The 27,888-nt window shown below is 40.5% G+C and overlaps 1 protein-coding gene across 3 annotated transcripts; it reads right to left on the reverse strand.

Annotated features, from left to right (window-relative positions):
• Nucleotides 1–59: 59 nt before the first annotated feature.
• Nucleotides 60–27,714, reverse strand: LOC139989602 (uncharacterized). 3 transcript variants are annotated; one of them, XM_072008017.1, is made up of 9 exons: nucleotides 27,030–27,714; nucleotides 26,440–26,881; nucleotides 24,933–26,210; nucleotides 23,107–23,250; nucleotides 17,438–17,615; nucleotides 6,799–7,007; nucleotides 4,419–4,510; nucleotides 3,760–3,952; nucleotides 60–3,171 (listed from the first exon to the last, which is right to left on the reverse strand). In XM_072008017.1, the coding sequence occupies exons 3-9, from the start codon at nucleotides 25,828–25,830 to the stop codon at nucleotides 2,891–2,893; spliced, it is 1,995 nt and encodes a 664-aa protein (XP_071864118.1). In that variant the 5' UTR covers nucleotides 25,831–26,210; nucleotides 26,440–26,881; nucleotides 27,030–27,714; the 3' UTR covers nucleotides 60–2,890. The 3 variants fall into 3 exon arrangements, with proteins under 3 accessions (XP_071864118.1, XP_071864119.1, XP_071864120.1); XM_072008018.1 differs by lacking the exon at nucleotides 26,440–26,881 and having other exon boundaries at nucleotides 27,122–27,714; XM_072008019.1 differs by having other exon boundaries at nucleotides 26,440–27,714.
• Nucleotides 27,715–27,888: the final 174 nt, after the last annotated feature.

A 27,888-nucleotide genomic window follows, 5' to 3' on the forward strand; every position in this document is an offset into this window, starting at 1 on the left:
TGCTTCTTTTTTGTAAAAGATAAGTAAATAATTTAAATGATAGTTATGTATATTGCTGGTTATGTATATTGCTTTTATTTCGACATAAACATCTAAGGTCTAAATCCTACCACAGATATAGAGTACAACACGATAGATAACAAAATATGATTGTCGTGTGAACGTGCAGGGATTCTTCGCGAAATGTGCAATAAATCCTGTAAACTATAGGAATCTTAAATCTTTTATCCGCGCCATCGAAAGGATTTAACGCCTATTTTCTGAAAAAAGACGAAAGAAAAAAGTGATACGTTCGCTCCCTGCACGAGCTTTTCGCATATGTAGAGTAATTCTTACAGAGTAGAAAAACGTCGATCGTGTGGATGACAGATCGTAATAAAACGTATTAGACGAGCTTGTGTATATAAAAATAGACCAGCCTTTCGGGGTATCCGTAGCTCTGAGATATCCACGACTTTATAGGACGATTAACAACATTTGTAACGGATTTTGTCGTCGTTCACGAACGATGCTTGAGAAAATATAACCGTTTACGAACTCTTCTTACGAATTGACAATGATCTAAGACAGAGGTCAGACTGTGATAATCAGGACACGTGAATGTTTACGATTAAAATACGTATAATCGATTGTTCTCTACCATAAAGAAGTCGCTGCTCGATATGTGAAGCGCTTATTTCAATTTACAGATATTCATAATATCCTGAAATCACTGTAACGATCGATCATTACCGGTGATCAGCTGGCCTTTTCGAAAACAACATTAATAATATGATAAATCTACATGCAAATATATCGACGGAGAGATCGTTCTCCATCCGTCTTGTACGTTTTTAGGCCGTCCCTACTCGATTGAATCTTTTCTTTTTTTTTTTTTTTTCTTTTTTTTTCACTTTGACAATCCTATAAATATTTCCCTGAAATACGCGATACCAGCTTTCGTGGCCGAAGCTCCGTTTCGCGGGAAACGAACAAAACGAAAATCGTATGTGCGTCTTTCCTATCTTTGGAAGACAAATTAAAAATTATTCAGAAAGATTTTTCTACTAAATTTTCTTTTTAATCAGAGTTGCTTATTATATTAATGGTATGAATTCAGAAATAGAATTCTCGAATTAAGATTTTCAAAGTAATCTAGAGTTTTTGTGAAATAGCTTATTCAATATATAATCGTTAAACTATTGACGTTACATTATATTTCTACACGATATCGTATAATAAGAAGCGTTGGGACGTCCAGCGTCGCGCGAATTGGACGAAACCAGCGTCCAACGAAACGAACCTAGAGGTTTGATCGGCTAACTCGATCCTCAAAGTGAAATTCCACGTTTATCAGAAACGAAATGACCGTCAACGACGAAAAGCGACGTCGTTTACACCTTCCGTTGGCCCAGTTAATTTAATAAATTAATGATACGCCGTCGACAACGTCTTCGCTCACTTGGCAAACGTATCCTCTTTGAAAATCGACCGGACGAGGAACGATTAGAGCCTAACTTTCGCATTGACACAAATCAATTCGTTCCGAAAGTAAACGGCGATCAGCTGTTTTTATCTCAATTAATGGAAGTTGTTTAATTGAAGCTGATATATCGCATAGCCGCAATTATCGGAAAACTCTCTCTCTCTCTCTCTCTCTCTCTCTCTCTCTCTCTCTCTCTTCGTTTCTGTACACGTGTGTATGAGTTACACGTGAGAGAAACAGTGCGTTAGTGTTTCACCACCAAACAATCGAATGCAGAGTAATTTATGTAAAACGTTCGACATGGTTCGCTAAGAAATTTCGACTTATATATAGAAATCGTGTGACAATGTTTGATCGAATAATTAACAAGCGTACGGCGGAATAACTAGAAACCATAGGAATAATCGCGATCGATACTTCTCAATGACATAGAGAAAGCGTAATAAACCTTGGAGTTCTTTTAACACCTTCAGCCATAAAACTGCCGTTTTTATGGCTTGGTATTTTTCCTCCAACTTTAGGGGCGAGCGTATCGATTGTTTTGGAAGGAATCACCCAATATATAAACGAGCGCCGGTGTAGAACACAGCCAGTTGCAACACTAGAGCCGAGGGACACGTGTTATTCATTAGATCCTAATAAATAATAGAACCGCGTATCATGCAGCCGCCAAATTTACTCGCGCTGTCATTTGTCTCATGATAAATTTTGCGATCTTCCATCCTTCGTTTCCGATTTTGAGATCTTACGCCGAACATATAATTAAAGAATGAGCGTTTCGTATCGCAAATTAAGAGAAATTGACAGCTCATCAAATTGACTCGCGTACTTTTTGAAACTCGTTTCGAGTACAAAACTCGTTGCTTGGTCCACAACCAGTTTTCTTCAATTGTAAACGACGCTTTGGTTACCACCGACGGGCGAGAGAAGGGTAGAGCAAATATTATTCGAGGGCACGATTGAGGAAGGGTGAAAGTTTCCTTGTTTGCGCTTTCTATCCATCCATCGCGAGGACGCGATATGCGTAGGCCTGAATTCGTTATGAGACTAAAAACAGCGAAAAATCGATACTCGCGAGAAACGTCTCGTTTCGCTGCACCATTCCGCCATCCTCCATTTTATTCGTCCTGCTAATGTAAACTCACTAAAACCCATTTGTTTATATGATTTTAACGAAATCCTCTTAACCAAAAACCACAATCACGCTGGAACAACTTTTCCATTAACGTACGCACTCTTTGAAACAATATTTTGCCATTTTTTTTACTCGAAATTTACATTACATACCAGCAAACCGCAACCTTTACTCGACGGAAAAGTTTGAGCTTCACGAAGTTTACAACGTGTTTTACATTCTCACTCATGCGATTCATCGGGAATACAGCGAAATATCGAACGTCGTCGGTCAATGATCGCGATATCCTCTTACAGCACGTGCAGGTTCTCGCAACTCTTACTCTTACTGTCGTTCAAGCACATCTTGTTCAATATCTCCCTGGCGAGATTTAGGCTGAGCGCCGTCTTGCTACCGTGCAGCTTAGACAGAATCTTCCTCTTGCTACTCTGGCGTTTCAGCTTCTTGTCACGGCTCTCACGAAGTCGAATCTGCTTGAGCACGCCTACCAGAAGCTCGTCTACATTGTGCTGGATACCGCTGGATGTCTCGATGAACTTACACTCCCTCGACGTTGCTAGCTGCTTACCCTCTTTGAAAGAACACCAACTATTCGATCACCAGAACACACTCTCTCTCTCTCTCTCACACACACTCGCTCGCTTCCTTTTCGAGAAGCTTTATCAAATTCGCAGCTCGGGATCTTTGCACAAATGCTTCCGAATCGAGTACCGCGTTTGAGTTACTTGAATGCACCTTAAAACTCTGGCAGATTTCTACGAAATCTTTCGTTTCGCGACCAAAGGGAGAAAGAATCGATGCATCTGTGTCCGACTGATCGTTGCATTGTTTGAAGTACATATATATATATGTATGGCTATCCACGTGTGGGACGATTCACGTGTTTGAAAATAATAGGGTGAAAATATACCATGGAATGATTCGGGGAATGAAAGTTCCGGTAATAAATCTACGCGAATAATTAACAAACATTTTTCTGCGAATTTGATATAAAAATGGTATCTGCCAGACCCGTGCTCCTTAATTTGATCAATAGATACCTACTTTTCTATTATTTCAGTTACCTACGGTACTTTTCAATTATTCGAGCTAGACATTCGAAATCTCTCTCAACGATTTTGCTATTAAAAATACGTTTTATCTGAAGGATAAAACTCACCATTTGCCGTGATCGTCCGACTTCTCGCAAGATCAGACTTGTTACCGACTACAATCACTGATCGTTCCTGCGTGTAGTGCTCCCTCCATAAGTAGTTTAGGATCTCCTCCGCAACCTGGAAGCTCGTGCGGGACACGGTGGAGTAAACCACGATGCACGCGTGGGGCTCGTAGGTGGACAAAGAATTCTCTACCTACACGAGATTCGTAGAAGTAATTGCATTAGATATTACTCGGAACCTTCGTTCGTCGTGATAAACTGGTTTAAAATATCTTTTATTCGTTGTTCGATTCTAAATCAAGATGTAAAGATTAAAATTTTTTTTCTTTTTGCGTTCGAGAAAAGCCAACCGTAGTTCTACCGCAAATATTAAAAGAAAATATCAGGAAGTCAGCTTTTCCAAGTAATTAATCTTCGGAATTAATTAAAATATCGTTGTTTATTTGGAGTTAATTTTCTTCTTTGATTCGCCTTTCTCGACCCAGGCAGGTCCCGTTACTTAGCTACTAACTTGACGTTTATCCGCCATGTCTATCCGTCCAAGCTTTTACTTTTATGCAACAACGTTTCCTGGTTAATTACGTTTCATGCTTATAGAATTTAGGCAAACTCGCGTATTCGGGCGTAGGTGTAAAGTCTTTGAAATGAATGGTACTTACGCTCATCTCCACGTGCGGGTGATCGATAAATACCATTTCTGACTCCTCGCCATCCAGCAAAATTGACACTGTCTTTTCCCCGAATTCGTCATCTGTCAAACATCATAACTCTCTTCATAACACGTCAATATGAAATAGAACGATTGAAAGAATTGGCAATAAAATAAGTTTTGCTCGCGAAGCCTAAAACCAATAAAACTAGTCGGTGAAACAGAAAACAATAGTCTTCCGGCAGTCTTTTTTATCGAAAGACCAGTTTCTAGCAGCGACAAAAACAACTGGATCTCTGCACTGTTCCAAATGCGAAACGAATAAAAGGAGAAGCGAAAATGGTCAAACCGTGTTATACATATACTTATGATAAAAATCTTAACGGTCCTAGTCTCTTAGTGCTCGTGGTATACGAATTTAACACGTTTAAGCACGTGTAGAATCTAAGTTCTACATTTCAGACACCGTTGTAATATATTCCTCTCAACCTAATTTACTTAACTAGTTCTTACGCAAAGTATCTCGGAAACAACGAACTTGCAATATTTTTGCTCGAATCAAGAAAGAATGTCATTCTGTCGGCGCGAGTATAAATCAGAAAGCATCATCTTCGAGGCGTTAAATGACTAATTATTCAAAATAGAAACACGCGAAGGATGTAACGGAAGAAAAATTAGGTGGGAGTATCGTATAATCATGTGTACAGCGTAGTGAACAACAATTGTCCTGTAATAGGCCGAAGGCTGCTTCGACAGGTAGGTGTACAATACTATACAACCATGGCGAAAGGCCACATTAACAATCCGCATTGGTAGAGTTACACGAAACCGCCATTATCGCACGCGGCGAGGATCGTGTTCGTGTGGAACGGAAACCGAGGTCAGGCCATTTGGAAAATCGTCAACGAGATTTTTCTCTGAATTACCAAATGGATGAGAACCGACATTCGAGTATCGTTACGTCGAAACGTACAAATCGAATCGACAATCTATTTTCTACAAAGAAAGATCACCTGATTTAATGGCGGATATGTCGATTAAAAAATCCTGAAAATTCTTTGATAAACAGTTGACCATTTGTCTGGCGATAAGCATGATGACGTAGAGCGTCTAACGAACTCCGTTATTAATCATCATTAGACTCCGAAGAAAGTCTTCCTTCGCTCGTTTTTTCCCACGCAAACAGTTTTACTATAGTATTTAATAAACAGAAAAGATTCGGAGCAACTCACGGGTATGAACACAGTGAACGTGTTAAACGCGAAGATTACAATTTGTAAAATAATTGACAAGGAGGCACGGTGAAATTTAATTCCAAAATTCTTCATTAAAAATGGTCGGATAATTAGACGTACGAAAAAGTTGGCAAGAAACGGAATACTCGTTATATCCACAACCACTGCTGTGATCTCATGCGTGCGTTTATAATTAACGTACCTCCCCGTATAACCGCCAACTCGTTTAACCAAGTTCCAGCGAGCCAGAATTTCTTTCGGTATTTCTGAACTAGCTTGCTACCAGTAGAATACAGTACCTGCATTCGTTAGAAAGAAATAAGAGAAAAGTTCGAGCATTGGGTAAAATATTTATCCGTACGCAAAAACACCCCTTCGGTACATCGGTAGAGCGTAGATTTCCCTGAATTTGAACAAGATATGTTTCAAAGAACCACCCTTTCGCCAGCTTGAATACCTTTCTTTCCTTATCCTCGATGGAAAAGTAGATCTCGAAGCATAAAAATGGTGGAATATTTAATAACCAAATATGAGAAGACGAATCGTTCGAAGCTTTCTTTGTATCGGGAAATTCAAAAGAAGTAATTGCGGCAAATCTTGTTCAGTTCTTCCATTTCAGATATGTTTCCTTGCGTTTCGATATTAAACTTTTCTACTGGAACGCCAGACGAACGCCAAGCTCTAACCAGCTTGTCACAGTTCCGGGGTTATCAGGCACAATGGTGATACGATGCATACAAACATAAAGAGACATCGCAAAATAAAAAAAGACGCGATAACGAAATTATCGAACCACTCGGTCGTGCTGTAGCAACGGGAAGAAAAGAATAGCCACAGCTCGTGACTCGTTTCAGGAGAACCTCGTTATTGTGCTTTAAACAACGCTCAAAATGTGGTTTTCTTTATTAGAAAAAAAGAGAACAAAAAACATAGAGGACGAAAGGGAAAAAGGACTCAGAGAAAACATGGCGAAGTAATCCTCTTTTCGCTTCGTTCTATTATTAACTTCGACGCTACACGCGATCTATAGGTGGAATTTAGTTATCGACAGTGACTACAAATACAGAAAAAACGTAAAAGAACAGGCAGAAAATAACAAACAATAGCTACTAAATTTTTTATATCGATCGACAGAGAATAAAGGATTAGACTTACCCAGGCTAGCATCGTATGTGTTTATATACTCGCTGGTCATGAACTGCGAAACCAGCGCAGTTTTCCCAACTCCGGAATCACCGAGCAGAACCACTCGATATTTCGAGATCTCTTCCATTTCTTCGCTTTCCGAGCTATCCGCTCCCACGCCTTGTCCGCTGCAGCAGGAACCTTCGAACGGTGATCTTTCACCCGAGACATTGCTATTTCTGAACAAAATGTACAAAAATTTACCGTACAGTGACTATCGTGTTGTCGTGTAGGATCGAATAGTACAGAAGCTTCGACTTAATCGTAAGAAAGTATCTCAATTCGATTTCTGTTAAGAAAGATAGAATATTGTAGGGATGAATTGTAAAATGTTTGATTGAAAATCATGATTTCCACAGGACAGTCAGGCTGACGTCTATGGTTCTCGCAGCTACGAGCCCTTCCAGCCCAGATCTATAATTATCATCTATAGTTCAACCAATCAGCGATCTCGACTCAATAAAGTCCATCGAATTAATTTATCGTAAGTATATAGAGCCCGCTGCGAGAGGAGACCGAATCCTATTAGCGAGCTTCGCTCGAACAATAGATTACACGGTTCTTCGTCAAACATGCATATTTAGTATGTTGCATCTAAATAACTTTCAGTTACGATTGTTGTTTACAGAATAATCCTATTATCTCTCCAAATGCAAAATCATGCCCGTTTCAAGAGAAGGAGAAACACGACACGGAGGAGAAACACGTGAGGATTGTTGGGATTTGCCGAGAATATCGACAAAATGTAACCATTGTCACGGTGGCGCGTTTTGTTTCAATTTTGCAGATTGCTTCGCTTACAACGATCGTCGACGTTCTCATGCCGCGAATGTTACTGGTCCTTAATTAGAGACGAAGTCTGCATAAAAGAAATCTGAATGAATGTTACATATATTCGTGGCGATGCAAACAATTGGTGATCTTGATTGTTTGAAACTGGGATATAATTCAAAGATATAGAAACTATTTTGAAGAACGTAACAAGGCCTTTTGATATTTAAGTGATGCAAATTATAACCGATCAAGTGTGAAATACGAGATTGCATGTTGGCGTGATTCACTCTACCACGGAAATTCAGATAAATATGAATTATTATAAATAACACGTTTCATATTCCTCAGAATCTTCCATATGTACACGAAATGTTATAAATTTTCCGACTTTCCTTCCGCGAGAATTACTTTCGACTTATTCGAGGAATCGGGTCATCTAAAACGGCAATGCAGCCACAAAAATAAAAATCGTGGAATTTCGCGACTGTCTCGGTTGTTTTCAGCTCCACTGTTCCAGTCATAAACTCGACAAGACACCAATACCTTCCGCGAAAAATTTTAATAAACTCGCATTGGTACTCTATCCCTTTTCCATCCTCGACGTTTTCTGAGCAAACGAAAAGGAAAATACGTCTCGACGTGCATCTAGGAGAATGCATATCGTTAAATTGCACCCATCATATCGAATCTCGTCGACCGATGACGGAACGTTTCTTCGTTTTCATCGTCGGCGTCGATGAAAAATCGTCGGTTAATGGACCAAAAAGCTCTCGAATAGAATGTTTCGGCCATCGAGGGTTCTATGGAGTTGAGTTGAACGGTAGGGGAGAGATCGTGGTGAAATCGATTCCAACGGCGATTGAATTTCCGCCGATGCTACAGAATCAGCGGAACATTACACGAAACATTACGTAAATTCAGACAAGTTTTCGAAGCCTCTGGTCGATTACACGTGAGCCATTCAACGAAACGAAAAGAACCGTCAAGTTTCAATCATCTCGCTGGACAAAGCTGAAATTTTCTTGATAAATCGAAACTTTCGATTTATCGTATTACTTTGTATACATATACAGCAGATGGGAACGAAATACGAACAAGAAAATTGTTCAAGTAATTCACATATCGCGTGGCGCCTTAGTGCACGCTGCTAGTGCACACGTGGATCAAATATTAACCCTCTTTGATTTGTTATTAAATTTTCTTTCAATTTAGAGCCATCCATATTTTACGTACATCTAGTATGCTTCAAAAGAGCACATCGGAAAGGACCTATTTGTCGTCGAGAGACATAGCTATAAGTTCGTGATATTTTCAGAATAAAACCATTTACGTCGATGTACACTCGAACAAAGGTATTCGCTTCTCCATTCCTTCAATTCGCTACTGTGGCAAGGTGACTTCCTCCATTCGACTGTCACGTTTCACCGCGAGCCCTTATCGATCGTATGACGGGGAGCTACATAATCAAATTTACGTGCATAATGTTGGACACAAAGCGAGCGCGTGGAAAGGAGCAGTTGCCGATCTGGGATTAACGCAGCAATGGCTCGACGTAAGCAGCGCGCTTGTCTCGATGTGATAGAACACGAATTTCAACCCAATAAAACGGAACTCTCTGCTTTCAACCCCTCAGTTCGATTCAGCGAGTTAAAGTTTTACGATCTTCGTCGACTTGTAACTGCGTCGGCTAACCCTGTCGAGGAATTCGAGTTTTAAATCGGGAATTTCAAGGTTGAATGAGTTGTTCGATCTACAGGAAATTAGTAGAAAATTGCCAGGCATTTTATTTATCGGCGAATAAAAATTGCGAATCGATCACGATATGCGCGATTGAGCAGAATAAATAAAAAAAAAAAAAAAAAAAATTGTACCAATGGAGAAACAGTGTGGACACGGTCAAATATGCCTGAATAACTGAAAAGCAGTCGATATATGTAGCGCGTTTCGCGCGACCGATTTTAATTGCGCTGCGCGGCGGATTACATGAGTAGAAAAGCGAACCACTTTGTATGGTCATCGTGATAATATTTAGAATGCTAATGAATCCGGTAAAGTAGCAGGACGCGACGAATGTCGCTATCACGAATTCTCATCGACTCTTAATTTGCTTGTTGAGTTTATGTTTTTCTCTGGCAGTGCTGTTTGCTATTTTTCTGCGAAAACATTGCGTTTATTCGTTAATAATTTACGTTAATAATTTCGCCCATTTATTCCGAGAATTTGTACTCATTTATTCAGAGAAACGCTCTGACCAGTCTAAAATCTCGACCGACGATTATTCAACTGTTCCTTTTACACGATTTTCAAGACTCGGTCTCGTGGTTTCTCTCGATCGAGACACGCGTCGTGTCCCGGCCAAGAACAATGCTTCGTGCATTCCTCCGGTTTGGCACGTGTGTAAGTACACTTACACGAAACACGAAGATGAGGCTGTAACGTACAGAGTTATATATAAACGGAGGGGCGAGAAAGGGAGAGATCTCTCCGGTAAGAAAACGAAAAACCGGTGCAAATATTTACACCGTCTATTTGAAGAGACGATGGAACGCATCGACTGGGCTCATCTCCTTGGATACGATGTAATAATTGGCGTAATAACAGACGATCACGACAAAAGCGAAAGGCAATCTCCACCGGAAGAGTTTCTTATCGTCTAGACACAATGGTAGTCGTTTCTTGCTCGACGATCATCTTTCCAACGACCAAACTTTTTTCTGCGACATCTCTGCCGTGAAATTCCACGATCGTCGAGGTTCCTCTTTTTCTCCTTCTATCGTCAAGAAAATACGTAAATTTGCATGGATTAAAAGGATTCACAGAAAGAGAGAGGGGGAGAGAGAGAGATTAAACGTCTACATCAACGTTGATAAATTGGCGATGCCGTGTTAATTTTGTAGAGAAAATTTTCAGATGAATCGTCGAAAAAAGCGAGTCGAGGTTGAGAACAGAATCCGAATAGCTCGAACATCGATCTTTGCTAATCACGTTGAATAAGAAACGATGTCGCATCCGAATATTTCGATGAGATTGCAATGGAACAGCAAGAAGTTAGAAACAAAGTTGCATTTATCGAATATGGTAAAAAAGCGTAAAAATGCGAGCGGTTTCGGATTTCTAAATTGTACTCACATAGAGAATCGTTCGCACTACGTTCCATCCAACTTCGTTCTAAATCTACGAAACGCGATTTCTTCAAGCCAATCTTTCATCGAGTCTATTTTCTTTAACGGTAATCGTCGAACGATCGAATTTCCTCGTAGAATTCCTTAATCCTCGCCAACGGCACATTACCACGGACGAACATAAATTCAGAGTTGGCTGTGCGTAAAAGGTTGACGAGGAATGAGAGGCTGGACGATGGAAACCTTTCGCGTAAGCCAGAGAACCGACCTCCCTGTGTGAAACCTATTTTCCCGGGCTCGTTCCCTGTGGGATCGCTCTCGGTGGTCTAACTAACGCCTGGCCGCAAACAAGTTGTGACTATTTTGAGGGGATTCCTACGATGTTTCGAGAGAACCATCCCGCGATGATTGTACAGAGGAAAATTCGTTGGAGGATATCGATAGAAGTACGTCAATGTAAAATAAAGGTAAAAAATATTATTGAAAATTGGTGTACCCGGAACACATTTTAATTAAAGAACAATCTCTGTAGCAGGAAACCATTTATCATAGTTTCTATCTAATTTCATCCAATTTTCCATCGAAAATTATTAAATGAAAGTCACCTTGAACGAGCTCGTTACGTCGCGTAGAAATAGCGCAACCTTAGTCATTTTGTTCAAACAAATATAAATAAAAGTACTATTCTAACAGCAGAATGGTTTGCCAGTATGACGCATGAACATCATACCAGGCCAATAATTAAAGATTCCCGTCAAACTTTCCGATTAATTCAACGTTGGCTGACAATTACTCGGCCTAGTTCATATGTCATTTGATGTGCGACGTTTGGACCGTTTCCATGGATGAAAATTCGATTTGCTACAATCACTAGCATGCATGAGTCATCAATTATTACTCGTATGTAGCAGTAGAGAAGGCTGATCTTCCACGATCGAAAAGTGACTCATCTTTTAGTTCGAAAAGTCAGTCTTTAAATTTAGTGACCGATCACCTTGTGCGTTGAAACAGACTGCCTTGAAAGTATGTCGCAGAAAAAACACGAAGATGGTACGTTTACAGAAAATCTGGCAAAATTTCAAACTGCGTTTCCACTGTAAATAGTGCTCAAACGAGGGTGAAACTCACGAACGTTCGTGAAAAATATGATTCTTAGATTTCGTGAGAATGACTCACTTACATTATGCGAAATTATTGTGGTTTGATGTAGATATATTTTTTTTACATGTATATATATATATTTAAATGGAAGAAGCTCTATTGAAATTTATTTCTTCTTAATATAAACCAGAAGAAACAGAAAGTATATATATTTATTAATTTATAACAGAAGGACCTGCGCCAGAAATAAAGGAAGTATCGTTGTAATGAAAACGTTGAATCGACGTTGGTTTAAGAACGTTCGATCAATGCTATAAAAACTCTCATACTCGATCTATCGTTTAACCGTATCTAATTCCTTGATCATGGAGTTTCTTCCACGAACTTCCCTACCGTGACTTTTTCTCATCAAGAAGACGGATTACGAATCGCTATTTTCCTCAGCATTACACAGAGGCAGCTCTTGGAGGCTCCACCAGATGTGATTTCAAAATACCTTACAACTTCGATGATTGCAATGACTAAAAAAAATTCTCAGGTTTCAAAAATTCGTTTTTCGTTAAATCTTGTCCCAAAGAAACGCGAAATTAAATTATTACAAAGATACACGTAACTGATTGTAAATTGGTTCCAGTTATCTCGAGACTATCAGAGTACTAATCTTCGACGGCGATGACTAACAATGAGCTAGACGTACGTCGCGGTTGTCGGAAGAACATTGACTCAGCGTCGAGACACGTACGTTGCGAGCCATTCGAAATTCCACGAATATTCCTCGCCGCGTCGTAAAAGCCGCCAAACACGCTTAATATTTTTCACCTTACCCTCTCGCCCCCTGACACTCGTGCATCTTTACCGCCACGTGATCGCGGACTTTCCCTCTCCATCATCGGTTACGGGTTTAGAATAACCCAAAGCTCCGCGGTTCGGACCATTCGTGAGTTTGATCTCGAGTTGTTCGCTTCTCCTTTCTTCACGGAAACTTCCTTTGGGAACCGATTGGCTAAGAGAAACCGACGCGCAACTTTGAGTAATGGAGGTCGCTAAAGGTGCGTGCTGCTAATTTGATTTGGTACACGATCGAATCCCTTTTTACTTTTCTAACTCGATTTCCTCCTGTTATTTAAGTCCAATTTGGCTGATTTATTCCACTTTCTAGTTCTAATTAATGCTATCAGTCATTTTCTGTGACTCGGAATTTTTCACAATTTGCAAGATAAGATACGTTTAAAATAATCATGAATCAATACACCGGATGGTGTATTAAGATAAGAATTTGTTCATTTCGGCAGTGAACGAAAACGCTGGTAGCCTTGTCGAGCAGTCGATGAACATAACGGCGGAATCAAAATCCGTCTCCACCATGAAATCCATGGAGAGCGTGCAGACCAAGTCCGTCATCGAGTCGTCGACATCCATCAAGTCCGTGACCTCGTCATCGACGAGGGCGCAGCAGTCCATGGAGTACGAGGAAACGATCGAGTACAGCGACTAGATCCATTATCGTCACACCAAATCACAATTAAAAAACAACAAACGGATACCTTTTTGACGTCGTGCCACGCAGGGGAGAGTTTACACGCGGTATTTTTGACTCGGCTCCAGCTTCGATCCACGTACAATATTAGTGCGTTCTCCCGATCTGTTCCAACATTTCCATGTGAAAAATTCGAAAATGAAATATCCGATGGAAGACACTCGAGAAGCTAGTCGCGTTCTTGTCGACTGCGTCACGCCTGCATGGTTCTATCGAAACGAGATTCAAAGGAAATACGGTTAGTGCCAGGCAGAGTCTTTCCTCGTGTCTTGCATGTTGATCTTGGATCGAGTCTGGAAGAACGTGCGACCGTGCTACGGAAGCGGTAGAGAACAGAAGGAAGAGTATAGCTGATCAACGAGTCAAAGCGTTCACGGCCTTTCGAAGTGACTTTCAAAAATAACCACTCTCTTTTGCACCGCATACCTGATAATGAAAATAAGAAAAATAAGAAAACGAAGGAACGTTTGGAAGCCTCGACCATGAGCTCTGGCTCTCCTCCAATCGGCGCGGTTCCCCGCCAAATAGCGATTCGCCCTTTCCTTTTCTTCCTCTAAGGATCGTCCCTGATCGTATCACCGATCCTCCTTTAAATACGCAAGCCTCTCCATCATTGTCACGACTTGATCCCACATTTCGTTGCAAACATTCGATTATCTTTGTATAATAAAGTTTCTAAGATATTGTTCTCTGGTTCGTTCAATGCCGATCTCTCACATCCCCCATCTACAGCGAGCGTTATTGTTACCATTTCAGAATAGCAACGAGATTGCTGGTTACTTAAGCGACGTGCTTTCAAAAGTAGAAAGACAGCTCGTCGACATCCATACCCTTCGTTGAGAACCGTAAGCTGATTCCACGACTATCTTGAATCCTCGTAAAAAAAGAAAAGAAGAGAAAACGCTTGGAAAATCGTTGAACGATTACATTTTGTCCATATAATTTTTCAGTTTTTTAAACGACTGATTGCCAAAAGTTGCTGGGAACGACGCAACAGTAATTTCGTCGACTGTTGTTAATTTTCATGTCACCCTTAAACTTTCGACCTTGGTCGAGCGCGTGCAGAGATTGGATAAGAAATGTCATCGTTCCTGGTCATGGCGAGTCATAGACGTCCGACAATTCAGCTGGGCTCAATGTCGTTTTCGAGATCCAATTAAACGACGTTAAATGAAAAACGTGAAAAAGGGGCAATACGACCTACGTTTCCTCGTTTACGATTGCTAATATCTCCCCCTTGCGAGAAACGTGTTCGAATTAAAATAGAAATCGATCGACACGTCGACGAAAGCGAGATTTCTACGCGATCGACAAAGGTTACTAAAACCTTTCTCATCGATCGCTTTATTCCATTTGTCGACTAATCAAGAATATCTCTGTTTAGATATATAATACGATTATGTCATAAAAGATAAAGACGAAGATTTGTTCGTGCATTTAAAAAATTAAGTTGCAGTCGATTTATTCTCGGCAGCGACGAATTAACTTGTCCGCCTAGCGCGTAAATTATCCGAATGAGAAGGAAAACGGAGATCGTTTGTTAAGTGACGACAAGTAGAAACCGGAAGTTCAAGCAAAGATGATACATGGGAAGATTTATGAACGTCATTTCTCAAACGTAAGAAACAGAAAGAGAGAATTCTCGTTTAAAGGAACGATATCAAGAAATAAATTAGAAGTTACGCGAAAGAGAGAGAGAGATGAATTTGTTCAATGAAATATATATGATAGTACGTTGGCTTTCATTAATACACAATGCGGAATCAAAAAATAACGTTGAATTTTGCGTACCGACTTAACTTGCATGACAAATTTGACTGTAAACCAATCACTGGGTAACAAATTGTTGAAATATACAATACGATATAAAGTGCGAAGTTAACCGTAGGAACTCGGTTAATTCACTTGTTGCCGAAATTAAGTGACACTTTCTAGAGGGGCACGCAGCGGACGCGAGTGAAAGTTTAAATCGCCAGGGTTCGAGGGTTTTCTCATTTACGACTTCTAGTTTAGGGAAGACAACCGGCTAAACATGGAATCCTGGGAGCGTGGATAAAGTTTCCATCTCATCGACAAGCGTGATAAATACGCTCGAAGTTCCGCGAAAATGAATATCAGGAAACCATGGAAAATGTCCAGAAATGAATTTTTCTTTATCTTGACAGGATTACAGAATTATGCGCTAAAAATACGTAGTTGGCAATTGATCGCTGGCAATCGGAAGATCGAAATTTAGAAATTTTAAATTTAGTTTGACACTAATCGGTTAATATAGCAGCCATAAATTTCATCCGCGTTTTCATTCGTAAGAAAAATAGCTTTCAAAGTATATAGTTTGGCCATAAAACAACTCCTCGTAAGAAGCAATTTTTTTCATATTTTTTAAGATAGCCGAGATATATCAGCAGGATAAAGATATTACCTGCGCCGCGTGTATGTGGAGTTTCCCCCATGCATGGACTTCATTTATGAAAGATAGCTCGTAAATTTTCGCAGTCTCGTTCACTGTTTTAAAACACATCCTGATGAACGTCCATTAACCGAAAATCATAATCGAAATTATTTTCCACTTCGACGTACCTCCTTCCGTGAACTTTCACTTTTTAATTCTTACCTAAATGTCTTCGTTAGAAAAGGGGGCACGCGTTTTAGCGTGATCGATTTGTCAAGGATTTTATCACGACGTGAACGCGATTATCTTATCGAACATGGTATCAGAAACGCGATCCTCAAATAAACATGCCCTTCCTGCGCTTATCACCGGTGAATTAAATTTTCGGCATGGTAGCTCTGATTGTCATAAATTTTTGTCGTGACAATCAGTTTAACGGGGACGAAGTACAAGCGCCATTCTCATGGGTATGAACGATTTTTCTCTGTCAGGGAAGGGAAGACTTATGGCCTCTCGTAACGAAAGTCGAAGGCAAACGAATGAAAGCGCGAACGTAGCGCCACGATACTACCTCTACCTCTATCCGGTCAGAAATATCATGTGCTCCATGGCTGCTAAACAAATGAATTTTCCAGGGACGAAAGCAAAAATCAATCGATTTTCTTTCATGACTGAAACAGCTTGTTTTATTAAAAGCGACTAGATCGAAGAGTTTAATTTACAAAACGATTAATTTAAACGACCATTATCGTGATTCTAATGCGTAGAAATTAAGGATACGGGGATCGATATCGGTGGACTGAAATATACCGTTAAAGACGATGGCCGAGGTTGGCTTGAAGGTATTAGAATCATAGTAGGGAAGTCGACAAACGTGCACCATTAATTCCGTTTCCGCTGAATCCTCTAATACCCCCGCCAATACTACGAGATTCTCTAGCAGGCGAACAAGTGTGAAAAATGATGAGGTGAGAGCGATGCAAATTGAGGGACAAGTGTGGGACAATGTGAGGGAGACTGTAATTGAAATTACGGCACTCGGATTCGATGCCGAATGCCTCTGGAAAATATATATAATACAAAGAGCGTTGAATCCATGTTCAAATCGATTTCTGTAAAAGTTGAAGAACAAGAAATTTTCTTGCAATATTATGATGTTAAAACGAAATATCGATGTTTAAAATTCATATATTTAATTGCTGAAAAACCGAGAATCAATCACGTCGTGGTGCAATTAATTATTAGCAGGGCAATGACATGAAAATTGAAATCGGTCTGATAAGTTAAATCCCAATGGTAGAGAGTGATCGATGGAACGAGCATGTCGCGCATTTTGCCCGTCATTGTTCTCGTTCTAGATCGGATTCAACGCAATTCAATGGAAACGAAAGGAAGCAAGAATACTGATCCTGCATACAGGGGAGTGCCCGATTATCGGCTTTGAAATTCCCGAAATTGTAGATCGTTCGCTCGTGCGACGAGCATTCTATTCAAAAAATATTAAAACGCGATATGCTTCAAATTTTTCCCCCAGTGCTCTGCACAATCAAGGCACCATACAAATCCTTAATTTTTCAATTTTCGTACGTTTCGCTTCAATTATTTCCTACTGAAACATACTTATAACGAGTTTTCACAATCGCATACACAGAAAAAACATAATTCTTAACAAGGATTAATTACCTGCTACTATTGACAGAAGTGTTGCTCCTGCTACGTCTCGAGATAATCGAATCACCACGATTAACGACGCCTTTATGGGTGATGCTGAATGCCCGAAGTCTATAGAGATCCTCTCCGGCTCTCGGATTGTACGCTTTCTCTGGTAAACTATGTACTCGTGGCCTGATGTGATCTGGCACTGAAACGTATTGATAGACAGTTAATTAAAGCCAGGATATTAGTTCAAATAGACCAACAAACAACAAATAAACAGATATCGCTTGGATATTCGATTAATTAGATAATTATCTTCGTTTTCCATTTGATCTTTCGGTTATTCATCCTTCCGAATTTCTATGAACGTAATGAACGTCAAATAAATCTCTAAAGAATTTACAAGGCAAATATATACATGTACGTAGAAAGAGTCGTTATCATACATGAAGAAAAAAACAAATAAGAAAATTTTAAGAATAATTTAATCGAAAAATGCTATAAAAAGGTACTACAATAAGACTGTTCTCATCGCATACCAATCGAAGACTGACTCTGTTTCCGCTGTCCGCGCATACACACGATTCAATTATCGCGTCGGTTCGCACTTCGAAATACTTCGTCTTACTGCGGTTAATATTTCTACATATTTACATACATATTCGAAAGTGACGAGATCAATTTTAAACCAGGATTACAAGGACATTTCATACGTCGCGCATTGTATGTCGCGTTTTTCTGTTGAACAGCTGGATGAGTGTCTTATACGCTGCGTGTTACACGTCGACATTAAACGTTGTCAGCGTGCTCTGTTTCCCACGTGCGACACGCGGCGTAAAAAATGTCTGTGTAGTCCCAGTCTCAAAGCAAAGGTACACAAAAAAAAAAAAAAAAAGTAAATAAACCGATCGCAGAGTGAAAGGCAAAGAGCTTGATAAGTTCACATCTGGAATTTCTAATTAAGAGTTCAACCACCGGTTCACCAACACCGATCGTTACAGATCGTAAAATGAAACCCTCGATTTACGTTAAACAAACTACCATCATTTTTTTCTCTTACTTTTGGAAGTTTTCCAATTGTGACGTGACGCACAGTAAATATACGAGCAAAGCTTTCGAAGCTTTCAAGGCTTCCCAATTTCCTGTTCGAACAGCTTGCTAACTATGGAAACGCTTTTTCCCCCTACTTAGCAATTTTGGTTCAGTCCTCTTTTTTCGCTCTTGAAATATACAGGGAAAGTTGTGTTCGAATCATCGTTTTGTAATACATGAACTTGAAAACTGTTTACAATCGCCATTTCAATCACCAAAACTCTCGAATTCAAAACGAAAATTCCATTCGCCAGCCCTGTAAACTTTGCAGAATTTCATTCGCTTTTTCAACGCAGTTTAATGCAACTAGTTTCCAACTAACTTCCATGGTATACCATCCTATTCAACTTTTTCAATATTTTTCTATAGGCTCCATCGCATCGATAAATATTTATGCAGGTATAATGTAGTTTAGCCGAACGACTATTATACGCGGAGAATTATAATCTACGTCACGTTGCATGTACATATATTTGAATAGAAGTATTACTTAGCAGAAATGCAAAATGAAGGGGAACCTTAACGTTCGGACGTAATCCAGTATTCAAAGGGTCTGCGAAATACCATAACAGACCATGGGTCTTCGTTGGTTTACAGTGCGGTCACAACCAGCTCATGCATACTACATCAGATCCTATGAACCACCCAGGGAACGGGCAATCGTGGAATAAATTTCTGCTCGAGTTTTGCAATTATTTCTATAATCTTTTTATTTATATATCCCTTTATTATCGAGTTAATTAAATCTTCAACAGAGTCCGTACCTCGGATACATTCAAAAATACCTCTACCACCTACGCAATACGTGCTACTCGTGGTTTCATCTACGATAAGTCTATTTCATCTGTTGCAGCGAATAGTGTTCATTCCCCAATTTATATCCATACTATTAATACGTTTTAAACTCTCATCTATTCTGATTTAACAATAGAACTATCGTACTACTGAACCGCAAAACACGTACCACAGAAATAAAAATTAAAAATTAGATCTTTCCGGATTCAGAAACTATTAGAGCTAATACTGTATCGTTGTAAGTTTGTAAAGTTTTTACGAAAAGTAGTGGATTAGTAATTTTTGATCGTTCTGGTAGTTCAGATGAATCGAAGTGGCCCAAAATTGCATGATCTCCTTACTATCTATGTCCAACAATGAATAATCGTATTCCTAGTGGACGAAGCAAATGAAACTAGTAGCTGAAAAATCGTTGCGTCAAACGAACGGACGCAGAAGAAATAACTTTACCGGTAACCTTCCACGAGCAATAGTTCGCTAACATACACGGACAAGTTCCAAAGGTGGATGAAAATTGAACCAGGAACATATGATGTACACGACGACCGACAAAGCGGGCATTTAATGCGGTTACAGGTCGACGAGGCACTCAAGAAGTTCGTCTCCCGAGCCGAATATCTAATTACAGCAACGACACTGGCTAAAACTTTGCCTAGTCGAAATTAGCGGCAAGTTTTCATCGATTCGAAGGGAAATTCCAATACCCTCAAGCAATCGGAAGCTTAGACGCGCAAATGGGAGCTTCGATGACTATCATTTGGAACTACGAATGAAATCCGATCTTCCACGGTATTTCGGAGGTAGGTCGAGAAAGGATAAAGCTCCCGCAAATTGAGAGACAGCGAGAGGACAGATTGAACTTGTTACTACGCTCAGACCGATCTAGAAATAAGAGAACAACGAGGCAAATACAAGGGAGGGATTCGATGAAAAAGTAGTACAAGTGCATCTTCCATTAAAAGCGAGATAAGTCGAGAAAACAACATATTAATTACGTAGAGAACTTTGTCACGTCTGTGTATCTCTAAGCTTTTAGAAGTACGTGTAGTAACATGTTTTAATACTTTGAGGCATACGGATTTCTCTGTTAGATTTCACCTTTATTTAGATTTTTCAACAATTAACAAAAAAATTAATGATTCGGCGAAAACTATCAAATCTTAAATTTTATGTCAATTTTCTGAAACTAAAAATAATTAAGCTTCAAGTTAATTTAAATCTAACTCGCAAACATTTTCGGCTCGTTTTTCTTTTTTCTCTGAATTAAAAAAAGAACGATAGTTCGCATGAAGCTTAATTGTCCACAATTTAGGTAAAAAACACAATGCTCGAAGGCTTTCTCGAAACAGAAGCAGCACAAAGAAGTAGAAGGCAGTGAATAATTAAACCGGACGCAGAGGAAATGACGAAGCCAATGGAAAAAGCAGGAAGAATCCCGAGGCGTTCGAGACAAAGGCGACCCATGTCTGACCTAGTCCATCCTATTCCACTTCCTTTATCCTATCGACGTATATATTATTGCATCGCATCGATTTGGTTCGGTTCGTTTTATACACGTCTTATCTGAGGAATCGTAACGGTAAATGGGAATATCACCGGACTCGTTCTTCCTTCTAAATATTTGCAGGCTGGCAAAAATATGCCGAGGAATTTTTGCCAACAAAAATTCGCAATATTGCGCGTGCCACGAGAAAGAAGCCGATCATAAAAGCATTCGACAAAAACCACGCTATCAAAGAACAACGCTCCCGACTGGCGAGCGTATCTGAGCATGTACATTTCCGCGATCATTTTTCCCTCTCGAAAACGATTGTGTCGAACGTTTTGTTGTCGGTTATCTCCTGGACACCCACATTTCGAGCGCTTACTCGTACCTTTTCCTCTTATTCACTACGTTATACTTTATACAGAGGGACATTTCTCCGTTCTGAGATTTTTTAATCGTATTGATTAAAAAACAAGAGGAAAAAAGAAGAAGAAATCGAAAGAACGATGTGTATTATCATTTAACTGCAAATATTTATCCTCTATTTATCATTAGATATTTTGTATATTTAAATCTCTCATAAATAATTATATAAACAACTGCAGTCTAGTTTATCATCATGCATATCGTGTTTATCATCATAAACATGGGAGCAATAATTTACATGTCATATCAATTTTCTATTTCCGGCCAGTACTCTCGGTTATTAATGAGAATCCGCCAGCCGTCGGGAAAAAACTCATTATCAGACGAGATTATCATGGCGATCTACGAGAACGTATCTCATTTTTCCGCGTTCTCCTCGCTCTACTGCTATTTCTCCATCGGAACGTAACTGGTTGACCAACACGGTTTCCTAACATCACTAATCCTAATATCACATGTCGGCGATGGTTTTGTTCCATCGACAGAGGTCGTCGTTGGCTTGGTTATTTGCGGAAAGTATTTACCCAACGGACGTCGGCCGCGTAATTAATTTCCGCCGTGCAGATACGGCCGTCTCGGATACTCCTGGGTAATCTGTCAGTTTGATACGTTCCGCAGCTTCAATGCCGCTAGGAAATCCATTCAAGGGCAGATCTACAAGCTACCCTCACCACGAAACATCGACGCACAGGGGCAGGGATTACCTTCGCGATCCTGTTCGCGATATTACCTAACCCTCGATGGTTCTTCAACCGAAGGAAGCGGGGGAACCTTTCCTTTTCCACCCTCGTTGTGTTGAGACGCAGATGAAAAAACGTTTTCAATGTAAATGGAGTTTGAGCTCCGTGGCATCGACACGAATGCAAAGTGATCGAAGTGACTGAATTTTTTTTGTTTTCCCTTGTTTCTCGTTAAAACGTAACAACGCTTTGATGAACGAATAGACGTTAGATATTGGAAAAATTCAAGATTTAATAGCTTCGTTCAATCGAGGCGAATTTTCATAAGGATTTTCATAATTAATTGCTCAATGAACGAATTCGGCAAGACCACGTTGAACATTGTGATCGCACGATAGTTCATTCCACGGCCCGCTGTTAGATTTAGATATAAGATGACATAAATTAGACGTGTATATTTATTTCGTTGGGGGAAACCTCGTTCCATATTCGAATTGCGTATTGAAAGTTTTAAACCAGGGCAGGCAGCGCGGTGCCGCCGCTGCTTCCGATACCATTCAATGTAAACAGTAATGTACGATTAAAAACGCCGGTAACAATGGTCGATCTGATAACTTGACCCCGTTCTACTGAATCTGCCGCTCAATTGTTACAACTCGGTTACAAAAATTGACAGAAAGAAAAATATCGTGAAAATTCCTACGTCTAGCTGAACGCTGGAATGCCTGATGAAGTTATACAAATAAATATAATTCTCCGTCATTTAAATTGCTCTGAAGAAAGAAAGATCCAGCAATGATAGCAATTTGCGACCATGAAACACGCACAGTCTGCTTTTACATAATAATCCATCAAGGATCAAAAGCATATTTAATATAAAAGCTATTATCGCAAGAAGGCTGCTATATATACCGGTGAACATAAAAAGAATTTCATACATTATAGAAACGAAAGAAATAACTGCAAACAAAATATTAATAAAATCCTTGAAATGTGCTTTCACAACCGCGATCTTAAAAACCAGAATTTAATAAGGTAAATTGAAAATTGACTGGAAAATGTCAGCCCTGTATACAAGGTAATCCAGCTGCGTCTTTCCACTCCATCTTTACGACGTCTACCACCTGCCACCATCTACCGTCTTAACCGCGATCAACGACCAGAAGACCGAAGAAATATCGCGTTCGACAGCCTTAGCGATGGAAATACGTGCTTACCGGGTAGCTCCAAGAAATTGGAGGTCCTCCGTTGCCTGGCGCGGGGGTGAGCGCTGAAGTTCAACGGACCCACGTTCTCATTGCTGACGTTCGACAAATTGGAGCACTGGCTGTCGCGGGAACCCCGTCTGGACGCGAGATAGGCTGCAACACAGAAACGTCTCAGGCAATTTCATCAAATGCCGGCCGGGAATTCACGTCGCGTACAAGGTTCAAAGGGATTTGTCGCGAATAAAGGCGATCTACAATCCCTGGTAATTGCTCGACGTCGTTCTTAATGCTCGTGAAACGCGCCAAACGACGATTCCTCACGACCATGGCGATGACCGTTAACCCCTGACTTTGATCCTGTTCCAACGCGCGAGCAAAAGCTATGTGCCTAGTTCAAGGGATTAAAGATCGAACGGTATTACAGGATTAATCGCTCGAAATACTCGGATCAGCCTTTCGCTCCCGTCGGCAAAAAGAAAGTTCCCGATGGCAAGGGAAAAATGGAGCACGAGTGGGAAAGGATACCGGCTAGAACGAATAGAACGAAAGCTGGTTTTATTCGCTGCCTTTAAACGAAGATCCAATTGGGATCGGTAAGACGGTCTGGGGAAAATGATTACGTCAAGCCAACTTTTAGCTTCTCGGTAGCCCTTTCCTTTGTGTGCCGCGTGACGAGATTAAGCACAACGCGAAAGGCTGAGTAACAGATTATGGAAAATACGTGACGCGAGACTCGAAGAACAAAGAGACTAACTCTGAAACGCACGGGCTAATAACGACGTTGTTATTAATTCCAACGAAGCGGAGATAGGAAGAACATCATGTACGGTAAGATGGTTTAAAGCGTTGTAATTATGATCTCTGTGGCGTGCAGCCGCGAGAAAACGGGGACGCAGTTTATACAAAACAGAATGCTCTAACTTTAAGAACAATGGGATATTTCAATCGGTAAGCAAATTGCGTTCTCGCTGGTACCAACGAACCGAGAAGCGCGCCTGACGTTTCCGAAATATATGGAAAATTCCACTCCTGTTATCTTTGATGAATCTGACTTCTTCGAACAACTGTGTCACGTGGCCGAGTCATTTAGCTCGATTACGAAACAATTGTCATCGATTACAAATTGATTAAAAAATTTGACTTCGGAAGTCGCGTGGCTCGTTACCGTGTTGCACGCTTCGAACAACTCGGGGGAATCAGCGCGAGATGCTACCAGCATTAATTAAAACCGATAATCCTGCCATCGCACGTGACATTGAAAAGAAATGGAGGGGAGAGGAGAAGGAGGAATCAGTAAAACCGATGGAGTAATGGCTAATGATTTTAATCCTATCGACGATCCCCCTCGTTGATCGCCACGCGAGAGAGCATTGTTCCACAGATGCTTCAACGACTGAATAATTAGAGGTGTCCGGAAAACGATGTATCTCATTACGAGATAATATAATTTGCGATTTCACTGGACACGAGACCCGCCCACGCGATAACGAATCGATAATTAACTCTCTTTTCCCTCGTGCAACGATAGCCCCGTTAATTGAATCTTTTCCGCGCTCGTTGCACTTTGCAAAGTCTTTTAAAATACGATGCCGGAGATTGTTTCGACGAGGGAATTGCGAATCGACAATACGCTCCCGAAGATTGACCCATTTTGATCCAATAAATTTTTAATTAAGACTTCCATGCTGTTTTTAAGCGAACTTTTGACAAATACAATAGAGAACAACCTTATTAATATCCTTCGAAAAACTTTGCTGGAAATGAATTTTATTTTGTTCGAGACTAACAATAAGCGTACCGATGTGTCCCCTTGTGTCATGATTTATTTTACTCACCGAGACCACCCTTCATGGAGCCTCTTCTTCGTGGGCTAGACAGCAAAGTCACCTCCGTATCCGCGTCTCCCATATCAGTCAAGTCGCTGGTCGATCTTCTCGACATATTTTTTCCATTTATTCCATAGACATCCGTGTTCTCACTCTGACTCTTGATAGATTCATTTAAGCATCCTTGACTGCGATTAAAATGACTACTCTTCTTGCTACCCTTCCTACTATTCGGACTGTCGTTTTTGTCCCGGAAAGATCCTTCTACGCAAGACGTTCCGGATCCATTAGTCTTGTAATTCACGTTGCTCTGATGATCCACATTCATTTCAGAGTGCTTTGGACTAGACAATCCGTGAGTCAAAGAGGTGACAATAGTCGGAGACATGGGAGTTTTAGGACCACTTAATCCGAAACAAGAACTTTTACGATGATCGAAAGATATCAGGTTTTTGGAAGCGAAATTGGAGGAACTAGGAGACCTGACTGGCACTATAGGCGAGACAGAGACAGGACTCCTTGGCGGATAGCTCATAGTCTTCCCCAAATTTTTTCTACACTCGGAGAATTGAAAAATAGGAGATTTTCTATTCGGTGAGTGCAACAGGTCCGGGGTCGGACTCTTTGGACTCCTACATCCCTGACGAACGTAATAACTCGGACTTCTAGGACCTCGATCAGTCTCGTTCAATCGTCCAAACTCCTCGAAATCGAAATTTGTATTGGGTGTCTCTGGATAGTATTCCGGAGGGAACTCAAAAACCAATGGCGTGCACGGTGATTTGCTCACAGACAACTGCGTGGGACTTCTCCGTCCTCCGATCGGGATGTGTGGTAGTTGCGGTAGCTGACGGGGACTTCGCGGGGATTTTAGATGTATCGATTGTCCAGGACTGTTTGTCGCCATCTCAGATCGATAACTCTACGAATGCCCTTGCTATCCCTTTTGATCTCTGCTTGTCCTTTGCCTAGTATTTTTTCTTGCCTTCGTGCTTTTCTTCTGTTTTTAATTTAACAAGCGAAAGCAGAAAGTCCTTCTGCCATTGCGTTTCCACAATGATGATGAAACGCGATACTCTTTGTTGTGCCGGCTCGCCACGAGTCTTCTCCGAGCAGCGCGCCAACCTTCCGGAGTGGATTGAATTTTCATCTCCGCGCCCAATTGTCGAGTTGCTCTCCCTTCTACGATGGTTCTCGAGTCTTTTGCTTTTACGCACTGCTATTACGGAATGACACAGTGATTCGGAGAATTGCCCAAAGGGTGAAAAAGGATCTTCGAGAATTCATCTACAGACAAAGAGATTAAAGGACACGCTGGACCCTTCGAACTCTTAAAAAAAGGACAGTCCGATGAACGCTTCGTATCACATTTACGATTCGAAGCAGCCACGCAAATAGAAATTCAGAACGTTGATATTATCGTACTATAAAAATTCCAAAAATATCCTGTTATAATTATAGTACAAAATTTACTTCTTAATGGTAAACAACAATGTCAACGAGTGTCGAACAGTACCTTTTTTGTGATTGGTATATAAAGGACAGCAGAGATGCCAACAAACTTTTGTTCCTGTCACAGATACGGTTCCCTAAGGTTAAACAGATCTCTTCAAACACCATGGACGCTTGCCTTCTCCATCGAAGAGGACCAAAGTGCGGCAACGCGACGGTTCACCTAAAAAACGGTCGGCTTGCGGGGAAACAAGGGTAAATAAAAAGAACTCACGAAGATATTTTATTTCTCTTCAGCTGTTGTAATTTTCTTTCTCGTTTCAAACCAATGATAAAAAGGAAGCCTCGACTGAGAGAGAATCAATTCATTCACCGCGATGTTTCGCTCAAACGCAAAATTTATATAAATACTCTTGCGCGCGGTAACGTGAACCTCTGCAATAATTTTCTAAAAACCGCGCATACCACGTTTCCCTTTCATCTTTGCTGGTTAATTTCCAACCAATCTGAAATCAATATTACAAACTGTGAGCTCGTAGTTGCAATGTGTTTTCAATTACTTTTTATTTAACTAGATTTTAATTAATATGTGAAAATATTGCAACAAGTTACAAGTTTAATACGAGTTATTGACAGGAGTTCGTGCTGACGTACCTCTACCTAAAATAGTCTAACATTCTAAGTGCTCCTGCCTCAATTATCGTCCTCGATTCGACAAACAAACATTTGAGAGACTTCAATCTCACCAGTCGCTCCGGTTTGTCACCGAAGAATTAACCTGTTGATCGTAACCGCTTGAGAGATATCTTCACGCTACATTGTTCCAACTTCTTCGGTAAATTCCAAGTTTTTCTCTTCGATCCGAACGATTTCGTTAGAGACCAACGTCCGGTAAACTGCCCAAAATTGACAGCACGAGGAAAGCGGAAGACGTTATGTCGAATAACGGAGCACGAAACTACGGAGCTACCTCTTCGACAGAGGCTGCCGCGTTACTGAGGGGTTGGAGCGTACGGGCCGCCATCTCCACCCCGCCAGCGACTTCACCCTGCTCGACCTCCCACCTCCAGCGTCCCCGGGGCTTCCTTTCTCTTCGCACGTGTCTTTTTATCAATTCGATCCATTTCGCTTCCGTGACTCCGCGGGATCTCCGTAGGTCACCACCTGATGATGGATTTCATCTTACCATCGAAGAAATAAAATAACGGTATAAGTAGAGAAGTAAATGTCACGTGTTAGAGGACTCTTTTGAGGTCCATTATTTTCCAAGAACAGCTGAGTTCAACAAAAGATAATGCTATTTAACAGAAGCTATTTATGTAAGAGAATAGATAGATATCAGAGGAATGATGTTCGATTTGAAATCAATAGCAAATATTCCATTGAATCGATTTCTCTATCCACGTTGAAGATTTCTGCCTATGAATTTTGCTTGGTGTTTGGTAATCCGTTATTACAACGCTCGAAAAATGTTTGCCAGCGTCCGTTAAACATACACGTTTAACGCACAAAG

Source organism: Bombus fervidus, chromosome 8 (assembly GCF_041682495.2).
Source record: "Bombus fervidus isolate BK054 chromosome 8, iyBomFerv1, whole genome shotgun sequence".
Lineage (NCBI taxonomy): Eukaryota > Metazoa > Arthropoda > Insecta > Hymenoptera > Apidae > Bombus > Bombus fervidus.

What these genes read in the sequence shown, in the direction of transcription:
- LOC139989602 (XM_072008018.1), bottom strand. Translation starts at nt 25,830, where the DNA reads ATGGCGACAAACAGTCCTGGACAATCGATACATCTAAAATCCCCGCGA. An exon ending in CAATTTCTTGGAGCTACCCG is followed by an intron (nt 17,616 to 23,106) that starts GTAAGCACGTAT and finishes AATACGTTTCAG; the next exon opens with TGCCAGATCACATCAGGCCA. An exon ending in TCGGACGATCACGGCAAATG is followed by an intron (nt 3,172 to 3,759) that starts GTGAGTTTTATC and finishes GTTCTTTCAAAG; the next exon opens with AGGGTAAGCAGCTAGCAACG.